This window comes from Entamoeba invadens (assembly GCF_000330505.1).
Source record: "Entamoeba invadens IP1 unplaced genomic scaffold scaff_1105074726349, whole genome shotgun sequence".
Lineage (NCBI taxonomy): Eukaryota > Evosea > Mastigamoebida > Endamoebidae > Entamoeba > Entamoeba invadens.
This window is the reverse complement of record NW_004440354.1, coordinates 8579-33516: the sequence shown is the minus strand read 5'-3', so window position 1 is coordinate 33516 and position 24938 is coordinate 8579. Positions and strand designations below refer to the sequence as shown.

General features: G+C 27.6%; 4 protein-coding genes across 4 annotated transcripts; 2 read left to right on the top strand and 2 right to left on the bottom strand.

The window, feature by feature from the left end:
• Window positions 1-253: 253 nt before the first annotated feature.
• EIN_420740 (hypothetical protein) lies at window positions 254-1057 on the bottom strand (the record flags this gene model as incomplete). The annotated part of the gene is made up of 1 exon (XM_004256460.1): window positions 254-1057. The coding sequence occupies one exon, from the start codon at window positions 1055-1057 to the stop codon at window positions 254-256; it is 804 nt and encodes a 267-aa protein (XP_004256508.1).
• Window positions 1058-7396: 6339 nt separating this feature from the next.
• EIN_420730 (sphingomyelin phosphodiesterase, putative) lies at window positions 7397-8209 on the top strand (the record flags this gene model as incomplete). The annotated part of the gene is made up of 1 exon (XM_004256459.1): window positions 7397-8209. The coding sequence occupies one exon, from the start codon at window positions 7397-7399 to the stop codon at window positions 8207-8209; it is 813 nt and encodes a 270-aa protein (XP_004256507.1).
• Window positions 8210-8677: 468 nt separating this feature from the next.
• Window positions 8678-13711, top strand: EIN_420720 (protein serine/threonine kinase, putative; the record flags this gene model as incomplete). The annotated part of the gene is made up of 1 exon (XM_004256458.1): window positions 8678-13711. The coding sequence occupies one exon, from the start codon at window positions 8678-8680 to the stop codon at window positions 13709-13711; it is 5034 nt and encodes a 1677-aa protein (XP_004256506.1).
• Window positions 13712-14391: 680 nt separating this feature from the next.
• Window positions 14392-15453, bottom strand: EIN_420710 (hypothetical protein; the record flags this gene model as incomplete). Its single annotated transcript, XM_004256457.1, has 1 exon — window positions 14392-15453. The coding sequence occupies one exon, from the start codon at window positions 15451-15453 to the stop codon at window positions 14392-14394; it is 1062 nt and encodes a 353-aa protein (XP_004256505.1).
• Window positions 15454-24938: the final 9485 nt, after the last annotated feature.

Below are 24938 nucleotides of genomic sequence, written 5' to 3'. Positions count from 1 at the left end.
TCAAAGAATGGATAAAGTTAAAATATAATTATATAACCAAGTTATATCATATATTTTTTTAATTTATTAAAATTTGAAATATTAAATACTAATAATAACTATAATTATAATAATACTATTATAATATTATAATTTAATTAAATTTTTAATTATTTTATTAATAATATTTTTTTACAATATTAAACTAACTTGAACATCCAACACATTACACTCAACAAGTCGTTTTAATACGACTTGAATTAGTCAAAGGACTTTACACATTTCTATCAAAACCGAAGTGTCTTGAGACCAAATTGAGTTCGACGAACTTGTTTTCAGTCATACACATATACTCTCCCAGTGTGTCTTGAGACTCAGACATATAATTAAATTTGATCCACCTCAGAAATTCGAGTGCTTCACTCTTATCCCTCAGCACTCCGAAAGCTCCCCAGACTCTTTTGACACTTGGATCGACTCTCATCTTCTTAGAGAAAGCACTCGTTCGAGTCAAACAAATCTTTGAGAAGCATCTCTTCACTGGTTTTCGCCTCATTAACTCTAAAACTCCGTCAAAAGCGTTTTTCTCATAGGACTGGTCGTCTTCACAGAAGAGGTAATAGTCGCTCTGAGTCTCTTTAATAGCAATTCTCAGTGTATCTGTGAAGAAGAAATTGAGTGTCATGTGTTTCACGTAATTTGGGAAGATCCAGTCGGGCTTTCCCGTACGATGGAAAGTGGTCGACAAGACTTCAGGAGGCCACGACGAGATGTTAGTCCCGTGTTTGTCTTGTGGGTGTGGGTTAATCTTCACAAAATTTATGTTCTTAAAACTTTCAGAGAAGTTTGCTACGTACGCGTCCAACTTTGGAAATTGGCATTCAGTGACACAGCCCTGGACAAAATAAAATTTCGAAATTGTCAGATCTTTCGGGATGTAGTGAAGGGCTTCATATAAGTCTCGCATGGATCGGTCTAATGTGTTCTTCCTCTTGTACGGCGCGGTCACTAAGATGATTGAAAGTGTTTCTGAGTACACCATGGGGATGAGGAATACAAGAGTGAAAAGAATTGGCATTCAATTGTAAAGCAGTTCACTAAAGGATTTTTTTAATAAACAAATGCACAGAAAGTTTTTAAATACCACTTTGCTATTTCACGAGATAGAAAACTATCTTTGTGTAAAGTCTTGAAAAGTTGAAATACTAGTTGTTATTAATAAAAAAGTATTAAAGTTTGGTTTGGGGTCGTGTTGGTGAATTTAAAATATTTTTCGAAGGGTTCGTATTCCAAAATAATAATTTGTTACAAATAAAACCTTTTTATTTTGTATTTGTACAGTTGACCAAGTAATTATCAGAGACCAAATAATCGTCAGAAGTATGTATTTCCCGTTAATTACCTTGGAAATAACCAATTAAAAAAGGTGAAAAAAAGGTACACAAAATAATGCTAAGAAACTAATTTCTATTTTTAAAATAGTTTTTAATTAAAGTTTTAAAACTATTTATTTTATTTTTTACAATTATTTGGTCTCTGACTATTATTTGGTCAACTGTAATATGATGTGAAAAATACCTGTGTTTTGAAATTACAAAATTGGAGTTGGTGTTTTTACCTTGTTTTTTACAAAAAAATGGAAAACAATTTATATAAAAAGTCATAATATAAAAAAAACTTATTTGATAATTAAAAATAAACTAAATAGACAATCGTTTTTTAATTAATTGTTAATAATAATAATAAATAAATCTAAATTAATTATCACGCTTATTGAATAATTTTCTAATACATTCCAGTGTAGACTTCGGGCCCGCGCCTTTTGTTATAAAATATTAGTTTTTTAAAACGCCATTAAAACGGGATGTTATTTTTTACCCGATTCTTTGGCGTTTTTAATACTAATGATCATTAGTAAAAAATATTAGGCCCGAAGTCTATTCCAGTGTTCAAAATTTGAAAATGAAGAACAACGTTGGAACAATAACATTTTTTAAAAAATTTCTATATTCATTTTTATTTGTTTTTTTTTGTTTGACAAAATATTTCATTTTTTTAACTTTTCGTTATTTTTATCAAAAGCTAACCAATTTTTGAAAAATTATTTTTTATTAAAAAAAACAAACTATTTTTCATTATTTAATATTATATTAGAGTTATTTTCTAAATGTTGTCTGGTCTGTAACGTTGTCTGCCGATTTTTAGACCATTATAAATGGAATATTTCGGGATTTTTTTAAAAAACTCAAAAATCGTTGTTTCAATCATATTCCCAGTTTTTTTTATTTTTACCTAATTCCCGTTTTTTTGAAACAAAAATCAATTATTTTTTGTCAAAAAGACAACTTTTGGGGAACAGACAACGTTTATCGATTGACTCTATTTATTTAAGTTTTTTTATTTAAAATTATGACATGTTTTTTTTAAACAGTAAAAATAATAGTATTAATATTTTATAATATTTTTATCATTTGGTATAATATGTTTTTGAACATAAAAATATTTATAATTTAGAATTGTAATATAAAATTGAAAATCGTCTTATTATTTTTACTATATAGTCAGTCTAATAACCTTGTCCGCTCTTCAACGTTGTCCGGGCATTTTTGGACCATTTAAACTAGAATATTTCGGGAAACAATTCGAAACACTCCCAAAACATTTCATATTTTTTACTGAAATTTGAACGTTTTTTCCTTATTCCCAATTTTTTCAGGTTATTTTGTGTACAATTTTGTCAAGTGGACAACATTTTACAAACGGACAACATTTTTAGACAGACTTTATTATAAAATTTAAACAAAATAAATAGTTTTATTTGGAGAAAACTTGTAGTATAAACAATTATTCATATTTTTAATATAAATAAAAAAGTTTGAACAATAACATTTAAAAAAAACAAATTAGAAATATCAACACTGTTATTATAAGAAATATCAACTATGCATTAATGTATTGTTGACAACATGTATATATTTAAAAATTATCATGAAAAGTCTTGTTATACAATACAAACGAAACAGTAATAGATTTTGATATAAAAATATTTGTTGTTTTTTATTTATTTCATTCAGTTGCAATTTAAATAATACTCATTTCAAATACAAAAATTGTATAATTCGCAATCTGTTTAATGTAGTTGTTAACTGGTGTTATTAATCACATCTAAATGTGAAAATATACAAGTTGTCAAATTAATTAAATATAATCGAAATTGTAAACATTTGATCATATTATAATTATATTTTTTGTTATGTTATATGTCAAACACTATATAGTTATTGTAACATTTTAATTGTAATTTTTGTTAACAATTTATTAATTTAACAATATTATTATTTTACTTAAAATACATTTTTATCGTTCAGTAAGCTAATATAATTCAAATGACTTATATATGTTCAAATAGGCGTTTATACTTAAATACAAAATGTATTTTATTTTAAATAAATTGCAAGTTTTATATTATGATTTTAAATTATAAATTGAAACAATATAAACGTTTTAATTTCAAATCTTTGAAAGAAATATTATTTTAAATTGTCTCATATTTGTTTCTATTTCTTTAGAACTTTTTTAAACAGAATAGAATTAATTCAACTTGTTTTCAATTTATTTAATAAAAAAAATAAAAAATGATAATACAAATCATAAACAAACGAACCAAATTATAAAGTTTTAAATATGATTTAGGTTTATATATTTTAACCATATAAAACTTGAAAATTGGAACATTTATTTCGATGCTTCTTTTCTACTTTGTGTTCTTCATTGTTTCATTTGCTTTTAAAGCTTGGGTGATCACAGATACACATTTTGATAAAGATTATAAAGTTGGTTCATACAGTTATTGCCCACACATAGACTGCTGTCATGAAGACAGTCAACCGAGTAAAAGCCAAAAATTGGACACATCCGGCCCTTGTGGACATTATAACTGCTACCCACCACTTAATGTCTCACAAACAGCTTTTGATTTTATTTATTCACATAAAGAAGAATCTTCTGTTGTATTTTGGATGATGGATACTCTCCCGGGTTCTCAACTAGGCCAAACAAAAGAAAGAAATGTTTATCACATTCAAACACAAGCACAAGAATTGCAAAAAAGGTTGCCCGGGTTTAAAGTATTCCCAACACCTGGAAACGTTTGTTGTTATTTTTTTATAAATGCAATTTATATATATACAGTATGTGAGAATAGTATGTGAGAATGAGAAAACCCTGTGGATTCAACAAAAGTTACAATTGTGTAACTTTTATGTAATAAAATTATTATTTTTTTATTTCAAAAAATTCAAAAAGATCAAATAAAAAAATCACTTATTTACAGTTCATTTTCTCTTTCAATTTGTTTGGAAACCTACAAAGCAGCTTTCAGAGTGTGAACAGCCAGCCAGCACTTACCAACTAATTGACTCAGACCTCACGCTAAAGAATCCCAGGAATACTGGACAAATCAGCCATAGCAGCTAGACGATTCAAAGCAGGCAACGTTTAATTTAAGAGTTTTTGCGAGCAAGTTCTACAAGTTATTATCTCAATAACGAAAGAAAGTTTAACAAACGAATATTTTCTATTGGAAGGACTTATGATAGTTCAGACATATGTTGATTCAAACAGTGACCATTCTGACCTGTGATAGGAAACAGTAATGTGAACTGGGCGATACAACTGATTAAAAAGATAAAAATCAATCGATTAAATTCTCAACCCCATTTTTAGTTCTTTTTGAGATTTTTTTGGTCGTCTTTTTCTTCACAACTTTACATACAACATCCCGTTCTTTTCTTTTTAACGGCTTGCAAACAGACTGACACGAATAACCCTCAAAACACATTGAAAGCTTTCGAACTGCAGATATTTTCAAGCTTTTGGTTTTGACGCATTCAATTGAGTATAACTGTGGTATACTTAACAGTTTCGGTATTTCTGCTGTTACTCTGCGTGACACTCCAATATCCACATACGCAACCCTCATACCACTATCAACAATTCTGAAATCAATACCAACTTGCCTAAAAGCCTGCGTGCACACATCCGGAGTGGTTGTTTGGAATAAGACTTCAGAATTGAGTTGAGGTATTTGGCAAACTTTTTTTCTAAGTCCTCTCCATCACCGAATTCAACAATTTTAGTTTCATTTGGTATTTCGTTGCGATCTTCTGATTGGTTGTCATCCACCATCCTTTCGTTGACAGTCGTACCAGCCTTCTTTTTAAATGGTGATATCGCTTCTTGTGGATTTGCCAGCACTTCCTGAAACATTTCCTTAAACTGTTGAGGTATTATTGGTTCTTCAATGGGATCTTGGCTTCCAATCACATCATCCGACTCTTCTTTTTCTTCAACGTCTTCACTTTCTGTCGTTGTTGTTTCTTCCTCGCCAACTCTATCTTTAATTTTTATGACATCTCTGAACTTAGCATACAACGAATTCAGTCTTCTTTTTTGGGCTGCAAACACCCCAACATCTAATGGTTGTGTTAAATGTGAGGTGTGAGGCACCAAACATACGATTTCACAGTTCATGTTGATGATTTTCTCGTTGACTTGGACATTCGACTTGAGCAACAACCTCACATCTTCGATTGAGTGGCACGTGCACTGATCAAATATCAGAACGGCCTTATCAATATAACCAGTCTTAATTCTCATGTCGACAATATAAGGTACTACAACGTCGTTGATGTATTGTATAAATAAGTCACTGTTGATAAAACCATTTTTGCTATAACTGACGATGTTTCCCGTTTCCATCCAACCCAATTTCAAGAATTCAACTGCAACTCTTTTGTATTTTGTTACAATCATACAAGGAAGAGGTTGTGAGGGGGTAATAGTGCAAACGACAGTGGATCGAGCAATGTCACGTTCGACTCCATATTTCATTTTACTGTCTGTGGAAAAACCAGCAGTGAATACTCCCTTCACCATTTGCCTGTCTGGCCATGGCTGATACCCTGACTCATCCAAATTCAAAATAAATTGTGATGGGATGCCATTTAAAAAAAGTGGCAGTGCAATGTAATACTTCAACACGGCATCTTCGTCGTAGGTCAATCGAGATTGGTCTTCAGCAAACACAGTAACAATCGAAAAGTTCCAATTTTTATGTATTTTATCATAAATAATGTGGTTTGACACATCAATGTTGAAGGTTTTTATTATAAACAACCTCAAATAAGTTATGCTGATAGCTTTGCATTTTCCTGGAAACTTTTCATTATCAAGAATCAAATTCTTGACAATTTCCCATTGTGTTTCAGTTAAAAGTGACGGTCTTCCGTTATCTTTTTTTCCAAACAATGCCGTCTCCATACCTCTTCGTTTGTTGATATTAAACTGACTTGAAGTTAAAGCAAAGACTCTACATAGTTTACTCTCGGTCACCTTTTCCGTATTCATTCCATTGAACATTTCTCTCTCAATGTTCATCAAATACACCTGAACATTCAGGGGCAATTCAAAAAGTTGCAATGTTTGCTGAATGTTCTTTGGGCTATTTCTTTCACTGGACCAGGACAATACTTTAAATTCTTTTCAAGTGTTGTATGGTCTAAGCCACTAAAAGCAACATTCCTGGAGCTCATAATTATATTATTTAGATTGTTTTTTTTAAAGAAAAACATTTTTATTTAAAAAAAGAAAAACAAATATGTAATTTTTGTTGAATCCACAGGGTTTTCTCATTCTCACATACTTTTCTCACATACTGTATATATAAAAACATAATAAATTAAATTATTAAAAATACATATATAATTTAGTATTAACAAATAAACCATTTAAATAGTTTAAATTAAATTCGAAATTTTCATTTTATTTTATTCAAAAAATTTTCTATTTATTTTTTAATGTTTTTTTTAATTGTTTATTTTATTTAATGGTTATCATTTTGAAATAATTTTATTACAAGAGCAAGAAACAATATTTGTTTACTTATTTATATTCAAAATACTTGTTTTGATATAAAAATATTGATTATATTATTGTTATATTAGTAACAACAATCATAATGTCGTAATACTACTTTAATAATATTACAATATTAAATTTTATGATATATTACACAAGTGCTTTAAATAATTGCTTATAAAAAACAACAAATAACAAAACAGCACGATTATTACACTCACAGGTTTGTGTATACTTTTCATTTATAAACTATAATAAATAATTTATAATATAATAATATTTAATAAAATATTAAACTATTTTTTAACTATATTATAAATTAATAAAAAATATTAATAAAATATTAATATATTATAATAATTAATAAAAAAATAATAATATTATTATATAGTATTTATAAATAAAATATAATAAACTATTAAAATAGTTAAAATACAATCAATAATAAATAATTTGACTTATATATAGTAATTGGGATTTTCCCCCTCGAAGTGAATGGATGTTGAACATCATGGGCGACTTATTTTCACCATGGTTGTCTGAACGTTCTTTGGAACTTTTTAGAAAAGGTGGATATTACAGTGAATTGCTTGAACCTAACATCCGTCTCGTTTCGATGAACTTTGCGTATATGGACATGTATGGTGTCCACTGTGGCGATTATGCGACTACCGACCCAGCTGGGATGGTCCAATGGTTCAATCAGACTTTACAATTAGCACAAAAAGCGAATGAAAAAATAGTTATTTTATCACACGAGTGCATCGGATTGAAGAGCACTGGCATCGTTGATTTGGCGCCTAAGTTTAACACTGATTTTGATGAATTAATGAGAAGCTATAGTGATGTCATTATAACACATTTGTGCGGACATTTGCACTACGACTCGCTCATGATATATCCAACGTATGACACAGCATATTACCACTGCATTGTTAACCCCGCAATGACTACTAAGGCAACACTGGATCCAAGATTTAGACTCCTTGAATTAAACGAGAATAGCGTTGTCGGGTGGAAACAATACTTTTTGGATATCGAAAAGTGCAATTTGGAAGGAAAATTTGAGTGGAAATTGGAATATGAAACACTTAAAGAATATGGTATTGATAAATGGGATACAACTCATATTAAAACATTTTTGACAAATTTGGAAAGAAATGAAACACTTTTTAATGTCTGGAAAATGCACTTTGGAGAACATGGAGGACACACTTTCAATGGAAATACTAAAAAAGACTTTTTGTGCGCTTCGATGTCACTCACAGAACAAACTTTTATTGAGTGCATTAACAATTACCCAATTAAATGACTTTTCATTTTAATGTTCTGTTTAATTATAAAATATGTATATATATAAAGAAAAATACAAAACAGGGGGGTATAAAAACCGCTTCCACTTGACTTCATGGATTTAAATAACATTGGTATAATAAAATGTATGGTACTATTTACCACAAAGGCTGAATTTGCCCGTAAAGACTTTTTCTGTTTGAGGTGGTAATTTGTATTATTCTTTTTATTATAATGTTGTTAGTTATAACTATTAAATCAATAGGAAGCGGTTAAAAAGACGAAAGCGTTTTTTTCTTTTGAAAGTGGATATAATTAAAATAACTTTTGATATTATTTAATTTTATTTAGTTTAGTTTTTTAATAATAATTATAATTATTTTGAAAAATCGAATAAGCCTCAAGGTTTCACATAAGTTTTAATGTTAAAAAATAAATTTAAATCGACAAAAAATGAAACTAAAATGCACATCTTAAATTTGAATTTATGTTGGTCTTCAAATTATTTCTTCACCTAAACATCATATACACATGCTTGAGTTGTAATTTGGGGTATTACCCTACCAATTATAATTGTGCTCTTTGTAACGCTGGATATTATTGCCCAGATGGACTAAATAAATATGCTTGCCAAAAGGGTTATTATTCAAAAAGTGGTGCTCTTATCTGTGTTATTTGCCCAGATGGACAATATTCACAAGAATTGGCTTCTTCTGCTTGTGTTAATTGTGGACCGGGGACTTATTCAAATGGAGACAACAAAGAAAGTTGCACAAAATGCTCTGCTGGAACTTATTCATATATGGGTTCATCAGAATGTAGTAAGTGTAGTCCTGGCACTTATTCTTCCTCATCTGGATCTTCGAGGTGTACACAATGTGAAGATGGTTATTTTTCATTAAGTGGGTTTTCTTCATGTATAAAATGTACCACGTGTACTTCGTGTATCTCAACAACTGGGAAGTGTACTTCATGTTCAATTGGTAGTGGCTTTGTATCTGATGGTATTTGTGAACAATGTAAAGCCGGCTATTACTCTGAAGGTGGTACAACTTCATGTTCAAAATGTGGGTTTAATCAATATTCTTTAATTGGAAGTAATTCTTGTACCTCATGTAATTCAATGTGCAAAACATGTGATTCTACAAATGGGAATTGTCTGAGTTGTCATGAAAATATGTTTCTTTCAAATGGTATTTGTGAGAGTTGTCCGGTTGGTCAATATTTCTACATAAATAGGTGCTTAAGTTGCCCAGATCAAACGTATTCTTTTGCAAATAGTTCGATGTGTATGAATTGTTCTTCATGTGTTAAGTGTGACCAAACTAATGGGTATTGCACCTTATGTAAGAATGGGCAGTTTATAAACGATTATAGTTGTGATGATTGTGTAGTTGGGACGTATGGAGATGGCTTTCAATGTATTCCCTGTCAAATAGGAACATATTCAAATATACCAGGAAGTGAAAAATGTACTCAATGTAGTGATGGTTATTATTCAAACACAACATCTTCAATTTCATGTAGAAAATGCAACAGTTATTGCACTTCGTGTGAGAAAGAAAGTGGATTCTGCTTTTCGTGTATGTCCGGTTGTATTTTATCAGAAAATCGCTGCATTCAATGTAAATCTGGAACAGCAGCAAATCAAGAAACAAACACATGCGATGTCTGTCCAGCTGGAACGTATTCAATAAGTCAATCAACGTATTGTACACCTTGTGGAAATGGTTTTTATTCCACAGAAGGATCATCAAATTGTTTGTCATGCAGTTTAACATGTTTAACATGTGACAAGACAAATGGGAATTGCATAACTTGCATTTCTGGGTATGGATTGGATGAGTCGTTTAATTGTAACATTTGCTTATTTGGAATGTATGCAAATACAACAAACAAAAAATGCCAACAATGTGACAACAAAACGTATCAGTCAAATGAAGGACAAACATATTGCAATTCATGTGATATCAAGTGTGAAACGTGTGATAATATCAGTGGCAAGTGCCTGACTTGTTATGCTGGATATGAATTCACGGACAATACAAACTGTGAAATTTGTGTTGATGGGTATTATTCAAGTGGTGGTACATCATCGTGTTTGCCATGTCCAAGTGAGTGTATAAATTGTTATAGAGAAAGTGGGATATGCACAGCATGTCAGTCTGGCTTTAAACAAGTTACAAACCAAACCACCGGAAATGTAGAGTGTGTTTCATGTTCATTAAACGATAATTGTGCCTCATGTGGTGCAAATGAATTCGAATCTGAGAAAAAGTGTGTAGAGTGTGTAAGTGGGTATTATTTAAAAAATAACAACTGTTACACGTGTTCACTAATTACAAACTGCGTGCAGTGCTCACCAAAAAGTAATGACTGTTTGACATGTTCTGATGAATATATTACTGTTGGTGAAAAATGTATATCGTGCGAAGAAGGCAAAGTGAAAGTCACTTCAAACGGGTGTATGAGTTGTTATGAATTAATTGCAAATTGCCAACTGTGTGAATACAACAACGGGAGTCAATCGTGTACAAAATGTTATGCGCCTTATATTATTGATAATGATAAATTTGTGTGTGTTCTTGGATATTCAAACACAACACATTTTAACTCAGAAACATTAAAAAGTGATTTAAATGATGTTGGCTGTCTCCACCAAGTGAATTCTTTTTGTTTTATGTGTGATGAAAACCACATTTTAGTCGATGGAAAATGTGTATTAAAACAAGATGAAAGTTGCTTTAATTTTTCAATAAAAACATGCGAAAACTGTTCTAAAAACGTCATTACAACAAACGGCGATTGTTCAATTGGAAATATGTGCAAATATCAAATTACTCAATACCACCAAATATCTTGTTTGATATACAACAACGACACACAAGAAGGCACCAAAGTCAACAACTGTAGATATACACAAAACGAGTTTTGTTATTCGGCGAATGAAGGGTTTTACACGACACTTAATATCAATGGGGAAACTACAAGTTGTGAAAATGCAAAGATCTGTCAAGTAATTGATGGTGATAAAGTCGATATATCATGTAAAAGTTCTTTTGTAATGACAACGAATGTTTTATGTTCACAAAATATAAAGTGTGGTATAGTTAATAACAGTGAGTGCACTGCATGCCAACAAAACTATCACATTGCAAGTGGTGGATGTGTTTCCAATGACAATGAATGTGCAATTCAAAACAGGGTAATTTGCATTGGGTGTAACAACAAAATGGCTGTTGATGGGAAGTGCGTTTCAACCGATTCAATCAACTGTAAAGAGTTTGTTGGTGGTGTTTGTACGCAATGTGATGATGATTATTACAAAGACACGACTGGGTGTTTGCCAAAACAAGAGAAATACAAAGACTGTGAGCATGTGAGTGTTGTAATGTCGTCGTGTTTGGAGTGCAACAAATCATATCTTCTTGTTGACAATTCATGTGTTGACAATGATACCAACACATTAAAAGCATTCAATTTACAATTAAAAAGTGAAACAACGACAGACAACTGCATGTTGAGAAGTCCAAAGGGGTGTATGCGATGTAAAGATGGGTATTACATAATTAATTCACTCTGTGTGAGATGTGAGTACCCCTGTACACAATGCTCGAATTTGACATACTGCACAAAGTGTGATGCATACTCGTACACCAGGAATGGCAAGTGTTTTGAAATCAATGAAATATTAAGTACTTGTGATGTGATGATGTCGACATTCGAGGGGTGTGTTGCGTGCAAAGATGGGTACATGCGATCAAGTGATGGCAAGCAGTGTGTTAGATGTGACACGTCGTGTAAAACTTGTTCCAATGATGGTGATTGTGTTGTTTGTAGTGATGGATATTACAGAACTCCGAACAACAACACTAAGTTGTGCAACCCACAGACAGAATTAAACAACTGTTTGAACAAAACAACAAGTGGCTGCACACTATGTGAAGGTGGTTTTGCACCGAAAGATAATTTGTGTTACAAATGTAGTGAAAACTGCACATATTGTGATGCCACTTTTGAGTGTTCAAAATGTGGTGATAACAACATTCTGAAAGACGGAGTTTGTGTTCACTTTTCTCAAATACCAAACTGCATTTCATCACAAAACTCCCTTTGTTGGGAGTGTGCAGATGGCTACAAGTTGAGTGACGACAAAATTGAGTGTTTTGCAAACACGAATTATGGTATCGTTGTTGGTCTTCCAATTGTGTGTGTAATTGTACTTGTTGTTATAATTGTCACAATTATAACAATTGTTGTTCTGTTTGTGTTGAGAAAGAAAGATAACAAACACACTGAAAATATTTGTGTCTTCAAGATGAGTCGCTCCAATATTACGATGACCAAATTAGATGGCGACATTCTATCAAACAAAAATGAAATATTATTTGGAAATGAAAATAACAAAATACAAATTGAAAGTGAAAGTCGTGAATTGTTGTGTGTTGGCAACTCGTCTAAAGGTAACACGAAGATTCAAATCACAACAAAAGACAAATGCGACAAATACAAAATTCGCACAGAACCACAAATAGTGACTTTGAAGAGTGGATTTGCATGTGAATTTGAAGTCTTTATAACGCCATATTGCACAATGGATTTGAGTGATGAAGTTGTGATTGTATCACTTGATTTACATAATGGTAAACAAAACACGACTTTTATTAACATCAAAGCACTGGTGGAGCAATCAACACGTCTTGATTACGACGAAATCAAAACTGAGAAGAAACTTGGCGAAGGCTCTTTTGGTATTGTCTTCAAAGGAACTTACAGAAGAAATGTTGTTGCAATCAAAAAGATGAAACAAATTGACAACTCAAATAAAGAAAATACAATTGAGGAATTTAAGAAGGAAGTTGAAATGCTTGATAAATTTAGAAGTGAGTACATTGTCCACTTTTATGGAGCCGTGTTTGTACCAAATAAAGTGTGTATGGTCACCGAGTTTGCACAATATGGAAGTTGCCAAGATTTAATGAAACATAAAACAAGTAATGAAGTTGACATGAAAATGCGAGTAAAAATGATGAGAGATGCATCAAAGGGAATTTTGTATTTACACGAAAATGGGATCTTACACAGAGACATCAAACCAGACAACATACTAGTGTTTTCACTTAATATAAATGACAAAGTGAATGCTAAATTGACTGATTTTGGAAGTGCCAGAAATATCAACTTATTAATGACTAATATGACATTCACAAAAGGTATCGGAACACCAGTGTACATGGCGCCTGAAGTTTTGAAAAAGGAAAAATACACAAAAAGCGCAGACGTCTTCTCGTTTGGTGTTACTATGTTTGAAGTGTTTGGATGGTGTAAAGCGTACCCACTTGACACATTTAAGTTTCCATGGAAAATAGCAGAATTTGTTATATCGGGAAAACGTCTTGAAAGAAGAGAGAATATCACAGAAACTCTGTTTAAAGGGATAGAAATGTGCTGGGTACAAGAAAAAACGAACAGAGTATCTATTGATAGAATAGTTAATTTACTTGCTTTGTATGTTATGTGATTTTACTGTTGAGTTGTTTGAATGTGAATATAATAAATATCGTCTAATAGTGTCAAAAATAAATGATCATATTAACCCTTTGAGGATCGAGAAAAAATATTTCTTTTTTTTTAAAAAACGGGTTTTTATCTCCCCTGTATGTATTAATTCGCATATTTATTAAACATACAATTTATAATTAATTGATGCTTTATTTTGAATTTAATTATTTTGTAACAACGTTGTAATGATATTATTTGTTTGAAACCAACTTTTTGTTTAGAAATCAAAAATAAATAATAAAACAAAATCAATATTTATTATACTGAAATTATAAAATAATACCAATTGTTAACTTTATAATTCGAAGTTAGTCGTTAAAAAGTTGTAATAAGTATTTTAGTTGATAATATTTAATTTTAAAAACTAAGAAAACTGTTTTAAATATATTTTGAAATAAAATTTTCTTACTTTTTAATCCAAAATGTCAGAATTTTGTTTGTAATACAATTTGATTTTGTTTGAAATCTTTCGAAATTCTATTTAATTCAAATGTAATTGACTTTTATTTGTGTTTCTAAAAATGTATTGTTAACTGGTACATTGTTTTATGATAAACTTTATTACAATTGTAAAAAATATATTTAAAAAAACAAAAGTTTAAATAATTTTGATTTGTTTAATACACTTTATGATCAACTTTATGTTTTAGTACCGGAGAGCAATGACTTGTTATATTTCTTAACATCTTTTTTTTCTCCGTCATATTCCAAATCGTATCCTCCAAAGCACTTTCTTTGTGTACACAATTCCAAAGTCACATTTTCTTTTTGGTAATAATATGAATAATATACCATATTGTGTACTGTCTGGTCGTGTCCCCAAATCTGCCATTTCGTATTATTTAAATTATCTACCATGAGATTCAAATAATTTATTATTCTATCAGTTCCTCCAAGCATTACACCAACATTTAAATTGAGTGAGCCGTTATTTTTATACTGATCTGCTACATTTATGCCATACGTTTCTTTCATCCACCTGTGTAAATGTTTTTGTTTAAAATCCAAACACTTCAAATTTTTGACTCCACACTCTGCTTCAAAGATTAAATCGTCTGATGAAAATGTTTGAAATATGTCTGCAAATATGAAAACGTCCCTGTGATCGGCTATAACTATTCTGTCATATTTTTCTCTATTTTCTGTTATATACTTTTGAAAAGCAAAGTACCTTAAAACGGGATGAAGGCACTTTTTAATATAAGTGATATTTGGTATAAATCCTTTCTGTATTTCAAAACCATAACTTTTAGTGATATTTTCAAAGTCTTTGTTTTCTTCTCCTGGTAGTAAAAGAACAAGTCTCTTGGCATTTGGAAAAGAGTCGTTTGCCAGTGCCATTATAGTTGTTATTTCTTTCTTGTTATTTAACCAGTATTTGTTTTTATAACCCGAAAAGCCAACAGCAGTAATAAACAAATCCCTTTTGTTGTTTGCATGGTATTTGAATATTTCTCTGCACTTTCCATCATAATTAAAGTTACTCATATTAATTACCTTGTTTGCATAAGTCGGTTGTGTAAATTTGAAAGTATATACATCATTTAACTCGTTGGGTTTCTTCATTTCTGAAATAATAATTGGAGTGTCATTTTTGATCACCTTCAAAATACCATTTGTGTTTACACTATAACAATACACAAAAATAAACAATAAAACAAATTGGAGTGCGCTTATAATAAAGAGGGTGACTTGATTCATTGGAATTAATTGGTATTTGTTTATTTAACATTAAGATTACTTTAACATGAAAAATTGTGACTTAAAACAATATTTGTAATAAAATATATTACAACAAAGTAACAATCACTATTTTGTTAGTTCATTCAATTTGTGTATTTATCATACATTTCATTTGTTATTGATGTAATTTTATAAACAAATTATTTTTAAATAACAAATTTTAATTAATATATAAATTTGTTTTATCATGTTTTTGTTAACATGATAAAATTTACTTAAAATTGTAAAAAAAAATTCAAGGAATAAATATGTACAATTTAATTGTTAAAAAAAATCATTAATATATATTAAATTTTTGCTTCAACAGAACATTACACTATTTTATGTTTTTGTTGTTAGATATAAATTTTATAAACAAGTGACGATTAAAAAGCGGCGAATTAATTTAAACGTAATGTGTTAACACTTAAAAAAACATCGTTTTTTCTTTGAAAATTGTTTTTGCATAAAATGTTTTTGAAATAATTACGTTTTAAAACATAATTTAATTGAGTCAAAAAAGAGGGTAATGTGTACTGTAATACACACGAAAAAACCTGATAAACAAACAAATATTTAAGTAACATAATTGAATTTTGCTTTCCATTTTTAAGTCTTATTTCTGAGCAATTCACAGTTGAAGTTAAAATATCAAAAAAACATAACTATCGTCAAGTAGTATCACATATAAACAATGTCTCATAAAAAACAAACCAGAAACAGTTGCTTTGAAAATCGACGTTAACTCGTCATTGTTTTCTTCAATTTCTGACACATGGACATCATCGGCCAAATTTTTTTCTTATTTAAAGTCGTATAAAAAATGCATGATTTGTCAAAATAATTTTGAAGATATTACTCACAAAGCTTATGATTTTTTCGTGAAAACACACAAAAGTACAAAATGGAGTTAAACAATTTGTGTTTTTTCATCCTCCTTTTTTTGAATTATCAAATAAACTAGGTGGAATTTGTGTGATAAATTTTCACAGAGAATAGAAGACATCGCAATACAATTTAAACATCATCATTTTGAGAGTCCACTTAATGCAAAAATACTTCCAAGCAAAGCGACAACGCACTTTTCTTATTGATTGTCAAAAACATTTTTTATTTTTTAATCAGTTTCATATTATTAGTTTGATTTTTAGTTTGAAAACTAATAGATACCATTTAAATTATTTAACAAATGAAAAACTCAACCAAAGTACGTGTTATAAATACTCAACAGCACTATTGAATGCTATCCACATATGGGTGGAAAACTAATTTGTTACTGATGTTTACACAGTTTTAAAAGTTTGGTATTTTTAGTAAATAATATTACCACAAACTGTAATGATAATTGATACTGATTATGGTGTAACATTGATTTTAATAACTGGTGTTAACATATATATGTTTAATGATTTCGATAAATAAAACAGACGTAATGCATCAACAAGAAATTATTTCAATATAAAACATGCTTTTTTATTGTATTTATCTGCACATGGTGGGAAATTCATTATTTTTATAATTTAATGATATAGTTTGATTTACTATATTGAAAATATTATAAAATGAAAAATCAATTCCCCCAAAAAAATAAATGTGTATTTAAAATAAACTTTAACAGGAAGTGTTTTTTGAATGTTAAACATTCAAATGTTTTAAAAATGTTTTAAACAATTTTTTTTTATTATTTTATGATATAAAAATCAAATAATTTTTATTTATTTCCAAATAACCAAATAATCCCTCCAATACACAACATCAATATGTACCACAACACAACTAAAATTGGTACAAGTAATGGTATCCAATTAAACCAACTTGTATAGAACAACATTTGAAAACAAAACAGAGCAAAAGCTCCAAGGAAGAGAAATAAAGAAATTAGTGCTTCCATTTCTTCATCAAAACTATAACATAGCACTGCTGCTATTTTTGTTTTTGTGTAATAGTACACAACTTCACTTAATGAAAAAACATATCCATTGTATACAAAAAATAAGTATTTTGCTAAGTAATAAAATGCAGTTGAGAGTGAAAATGAATAGATGCCAATAACATACAAATTATTTACAAAATGTTGATTGTTGTAAAACACGACAAATAACCATATGACATAAAGACAAACAAAAGAATATACAAATGCAATTTCCAAACAATTTTTAACATTTTTAACGATAGTATATATTCCCATAAATACAAATACGAGCAAACATCCCAACAACGCAAATTCAGTTGTATAAACGCTCTCTACTTTGGAAGATAGTATCGCAGAAGTCAAGTTTTGTGTGTACCACAAATATACAAATTTGGATATTGTAAACAATGGGAATAACAGCAACAACAAAAAACTCACATTTTTTATTTTTAAATTTTCAAAAGACAATTTGTCAAACAAATAGAGTGGAAGTTTTGCTGAGTTGGTTTTTGTAATTTTAGTCAATTTTGGAAGATGTTTAATGTTAACAATATTAGTGTTATCACCATGTAGTGTTATTTCCTTCACTATTTGAGGCAGAACAACACAGGGTGCATAAATATGTGCATTTCTTACATCCGTAAAATTTGAATAGTCGCCGTTGGTAATAAAATTGACGGGACTTCTAAAATATAATTGATCATAATCTTTTTGTGAATGTTCAAAATCGAAATAATTGTTTGAAAAAAATTTAGAAAATATGAAGTTGCAATACGTCCATTTAACATTGAGTGAATAATTCATTGGTAACAACGCAACTAATTTTCGTAAATTAGAGTCGTCTACATTAAAATGTTTAATATCGATATTATTATAATCCATATCGATAATTACTTGAATGTTGTGTGGGATCTTTTTACTTTTCAATGTGTTAATTAAATTAAGTAATTTAGTAAATGATTTGTAATGTTGAATTCTGACTATTTTTAAGTTTGGGAATCCACTCCATACACCTGATTTGATGGCATTTATTGTAAAACCATTCATCACTATTTTAGTGACATAAATGGTATCGTGATTATTATACTTTTTAATCCAATTAATATCATTTTTTTCCAATAAAAATACAGTTGAACAAATGTATTGTTGTGTATTTGTTTGTTGATAATAATATGAATTGTTGTCCAAAAAATTGTTAATTAAAACAAATTTATTGAAAGTATTTGGTATACAATCAACAAGTTTATTGGGAATGTTTAAAGTTTCAATTGAAGGAAAATACTTTTGGATAAGTGTTAATGATTTTTCAGTAGAAAGTTCATTAGACCATGGATTGGTGTAAAGTGATGAACAACATTTGGATGTCTTTTTGGAAACGAATATAAAATTTTTTAAATCCGAAAGACGGAAATATAAAACAACATTCATCATATAAACCGTTTCTAATCGTACCATATTTTATTTTTTATAGATTTGGTTTGTTTCAAAATAAATAATTAATAATAATTGTTAAAATATTAAAAGGCAAAGTTTTACAAACTTCACACTGTCTCAAGAAAACAACAATAAAAATTCAAAAAAATAAATCAAAAAATAACTATATTCTTTCTAAAAAATAAAAATGCAATTCATAAAAATTTCAAGTGAAAAATATTTGCGTTAAAATATTTGGGATTGTCTTAGTGATTAATACCAATTGCACAACGTCAGAAAAGTAGTCATAGTTGACTCTTTTATTCCTTCTGACTTTCTTAACATTGTGGATAATCCAAATTTGCAATTTATCACAAAAATGATATTTTACAACAACCAATTAACTTGTAAACAGAAAGATGCATTTGAAAATGCGCAAAATATTGTCGACAAATAATGTTTAAAATAATTACAAACACTGATAAAACAAAATATAACATATTTCAAAGCAGAGTGTCGGAGTTTTAGATGAAATTCATTGTAAGATGTGATATATAAAACAGATATTTAAAAGCGTCAAAACTCAAATTATCAATTGAAGAAAACACATTGTAACATCTTGATTTTAAAAGTATTAAATAAAATTTACAGAAGAGAAATTTACAAAATCACTTTCAGTGACTTCAAAACGTGTTAAATTGATATGAAAAATATCAATTTACCGTACATTAAAAAACTTTAAATTGAAAGAAACATTATAACCAAGGTGAACGGATAAAATATTCGGGCAAAAATATTTTTGCATTGAATATTCGTGCATTTCTAATATTATAATTCTTAACAATTTATTTACATTTTTATGTTTGGGGTTTAATAAAAATTTAAGTTTATTGTTAAATTGAGATGAACTAATAACAATAAAAATTTTTAATATTTATATTTTTATATTATATGCCCAGAAACATTATTGAACTAGAGATTAAAAAGAAGGATGTTAATCTAAAAATAAATATATTTTGGTGTTTTTCATTTTATTGATTATTTAAATCATTATTAATATCATTTTTGTATTGAAAATAACCAATATTTGCGAGAATTTTACTTTCTATAGCATCACTTTATTTCCTCCTATTGTATTTACAACATTTTTTTTGCAAGCAATGTAAAAAGAACAAAATTAATCATATTAATTCTAATTAGTTTAATGCATGGGTCGGCACACAATCAGGCGTTTCCATATTTTGCCGAATTTTTGTTTTAAAAAAACAGGGAGCTAGTGTTAACTCTCTCCCATAAAAACACATTTTTTTCTTCAAAAGAGGTTCCAACCAAAAAATTTGAAAAATATTTGAAAATTTCACCAATTTTTTGATTAAAAGCAAAGTTAATATATGTTTTAGTTTAAAATTATTTTTTATATCTTTTTATCAAATGGTGTTTATTTTTATGTTACCATTAACCAAAATTCACAAAAATAAATACTAAAATAATGACAATTTCCTTTTAAATAATCATCAGATATATAGTAAATATATTATCTATTAAATTAAATATTATGGTTTATAATCACATTCGATATTAAAATATTTTAGTGTAAAAACCAATAGTATAATTGTTAATATTATTAATTATAATTTATTAGTTTTATGATTTTATTAATATTTTTGGAACAAAAAAACTACGAAAATGATAAAAAGACTGTTTCCCAAAATAAAATAATCATTTTAATTTCAATATATAGTAAATTAACTATTATAAAAAAACAACAAAAAACAGAAACATTTCGTTTATTTTTAAAAATACATTGATGAAACTAAACAAGATGTATTAATTTAATTACATAAATTTAATGATTAAAATTGATACAAATTTATAACATGATATTTTCGATAATATAATTGATCTTCAAAATATTATCGTATAAAAAAGTAACATCAATATATTTATCAGTTTATTAACATCTATTATAATGAAAGGTGTATTACAAAATAATAATTTTATACATAATTTAAGTTGATATACACACCAATTTAATTAAATCGATATCATTTTATATTTTTCTTTTCGAAATTGAGTCCATTTTTGGATTGTAAACAAAGAATTGTATGATTATCATAATTCAAACACTTGAATATAATTTGTCTTATGATTTATAATATTCGACTTGTCAAGTCGATAAAATCAGATATATCGGGCTAAATAAGACAATTGATAAAACATCATAATTTCGAACTAACGAAAACCAATTTTTTTTTATGAATTTAGTGTTTTTTTATAAAAAAAATATTTAAAAAAAACAACGATAAAAAATGATGTTTTACTTACCCGATTATGAGCATAACATAAGGCACAATATTCACTTGCAACAAAAGAATTTTTTTAGAAAAATCTGTACAAAATGTATATTTTTAGAATACTAGGAAAAAAAAGATCTCTGAAATAATTTTAAATAGTTTTTTTATGAAAACAATAAAATATAAATAATCAATAACCGACGCAAAATAAAACAGTAATCAACAACTCTGTGTTTATGTTATTAATTTTTGAACAAAAAATATTATTTTGCGTGCAAACAAAGGGGGTTAAATGTTAAATTTGGATTTGATTTTAATTGTTTTGAAAAACGATATATCAAAACGCCAAATGGCAATTAAAATTGAACTGTAAAATACGTATTAATTATAAATATATGACTTTTAAATAACACATAATAATTAATATATATTTAATATGGTGAAACAAAAGAATTAATCGCTTTAACAATTACAAAAAGATTAATAATAAGTAAAAGAAAATGGAAATTAAATAGTCAAACTATCAATATTTACTATATATTTTGATTAATTTAATTGGATTTTGATTGTTTTAATATTTGATGAAGCAAATTGATATTTAGTAAATGTAAAACAACTTTATAAATTTATTAATATATTATTCGAATTGTTTTTCGTGTTTTTTTTACAATAATTTCTGGTTTGAAGGTTTGTGGAATAATCCAATTGCAACAAACAAAACAAAACATTTTAGGGTTTAATTTAAATAAACAGTAACTTATTAATTTTAATTAAAAGTAAAATAATCTATATTGAATATTAAATTGAATTAAAAATAATTATTATTCTACACAAAAAATAAACATGCTTTATCAGTTTAAAAACGCAGAATTATAATTAAAAAATTTAAATAAAATTAAACAACAATAATATAACAACTTTAATATACATTATTATTATTATTTTAAATAATATTTAAATATTCATATGTTGTCGTTTAAATCTTATAAACAGTGTTTGTTTATTCAATTTTAATTTAAAAAAATACTTTAATAAAATTGACACAAATAATCAATACATTTAATACACAATATTGGCAGTAAAAAATTCAACAAAACCTATAATAAATAGTTAATTTTTTATGATGTATAATAAATGAAAAATTTTAAAGTGTAATTTTTTGTTTTAACTTACTTATCAACCTTTTTTCAAAACAAGATATAAAATGTCCGTAATATTTTATTGTTTGGATATGATTGATTATTAATTTGTTGTGTTGTTTATTTGATTGTCATTTTAATATATAACTTACGATTTTTTAAAATAACAATAAACATAAAAAATGATAAAATGTTTATTTTATTTAATTTATGATATAAACTTCAATTAAATCAAATCAACACAACATGTATTATATGATAAAGTCATATTATATTATTAATATAACAACAATTATTGTTACTGTAAAACTTCATAAGAGTGGGCGGGTGTGTAATTATGTTCTCTCAAGAGCGGGCATTTTTAGCCAATTAAACCTTAATTACCACTCGATACAGAACTCTATTTATAGTTTCAGTCTAAAAATGCTCGCTCTTGAGAGAACCCGCTCTTCAGAGGTACCGCTCTTTGGTGGTTTTACTGTATTTGTTATTAAAAACCATTACACATTTACTGTAAAATAATGTTAAATATTATATTTGCTCTTTTTAACGTTATATTTGATAAATTACAATACAAACTGAAAGTATACATTTTTTAAAATAATAATCTTTAAAACAATTTCAAACTAAGTAAGTTATACATGAAATGGTATTATTTATAGTTTATGACAATTTTAATGTCGATATTTAAGACATAATAACATAAACAAAGAGCTAATAGTTTAACAAACAATACAAACAATCGAGAGACTCTATTGTTCGAGAATTGATATCATAATACTCAATTGAAAAATTTTTTAAATTAGTTTAAAAATGTTATAATTGATGTTAATGTTTATCATGAAGACGCCAGTGCTGTTTTGAATTATATTAAAGATTATTTTCAATACAAATAATGAACATAAGCAAAATGTCCAAAAATAGACATAAAATAGTATATAAGCATTAATTCACGAATTCCACATTTTGTTATTTAAATGGTAATAGAAAAACAAAATGGTAATTTAGAAATTTATTTTTGTCGGCACTTTAACGCAAAAAGACTTAATTGACTACAAATGATACAACTAAAAAATTTTCACGTTAGAAGGTTTTAAAGATATAAACAAAATAAACAAAAAAGTAATTATTATTATCACCTTTAATGACGTTGTACGAAATTCAATTTATATATAATTGATAAATCTCGAGTTATTTTAAATATTTATCCATTTTTATAAATTTAAATTAAATGCATTGCATAACACAATCCATAGAGCAAAATTATCTGATATTAAAATTAATATTTCTGTAATAAAAGGTCAATTAATAATTAATTGTGTAACTTTAAGTGTAAAAATAAATATTTCTGAAGAATTTTTATAGTTGTTCGACATTTATTATGTTAATATATAAGTTTTCAATTTGTTATTATCATAAATTATAAAATATTGTTAAAATGTTGAATTTTTTCATACTGATAATAGATAAAATAAATTCAGATCAATCACTGTTTTATTTAATATTTGAATCTTTTAATGATATTAATGTGTAGTAATGTATTATAAAAATATAATATATTGTGAAGTTTTTTTTTGTTTTATATTAACAATTTTATTATTTTTTATTGTAATTTCATTGTCAAATACTTTAAAAACAAAAAAATATTTATATGATTTTATCTCAAAAACTTTTAAAAATAAACTTCAAAAACGTGTATTTTCAATATTTTTTAATTGTAATTTATAACATTTTTGTATTATTAAAAAATAATTTTAATTATTATTTGATAATACAATTAAAATTAAAATATTAATAAATAATTTGTTTAATTGTTTTTTATAGAATTTAATATTTTATTATAAATAATTAAAAAGAATAAAAATCAGTGAATTAAAAATACTGATTGAGACTTTGACGAAAAGTTTACTCTTTCAATAGCGTTTTTTGTTGGCATCATCTGTTTTTGAAATTGTGTAATAAAGTCAAAATATCTTTCAACAAATATTGTTGTTGGAGAAACAGTCAATGTTATCTGAACAACTTGAACCAAATTTTTTAAGTTGATTGTTTTCAAGTATTTCGTACACATCCAAAAGACTTACTTTTTCTTTTCTTCCAACAAAAGTTTCCAAAGTTTCATCGTATGATGTACGAGGCAATTTTGATCCAGCGTTTTTTTGAATAATATCTCTTTCAATATCATCAAGACGGTCCAAACAAAATTTTAATATTTTAACTTCTTCAGAAACACATAAAAAATATCTGGGAATATATTGTTGATGGTATGATGGTATGTTCATTAAAACACTTGGGATATAAAACAACTCGAGTAATTCGTCCAAGTGATTTTGAATATCAAGACGTGGTTCTACACCTTCCTTTATTGAACAGTTTAAATAATCAAAGAATTGTTCAACACAATCAACTTCTCCAGAGCTTCCAATGTACATAAAACGAACTTCGAAATACAATGTTGCTCTTACAAGTGTAGTTCTTAAACAATCGACATCAATGATAGAATCAGAACGAACAAATGGAAATGCGGTGTATTTGTTATTGGAGTTGTTATCAATTCTTTCAACCAATATATGCATCATTCTTTTGAAATTACAAATGCGAGTCCAATATACTGGGAGAGTAGCATCTTCTGCTTGCAGAGAAACACACAAATCTTTTAATAAGTGAAGAATATCATGGTAAATATTCAGTCTGTTTTGCCACTTT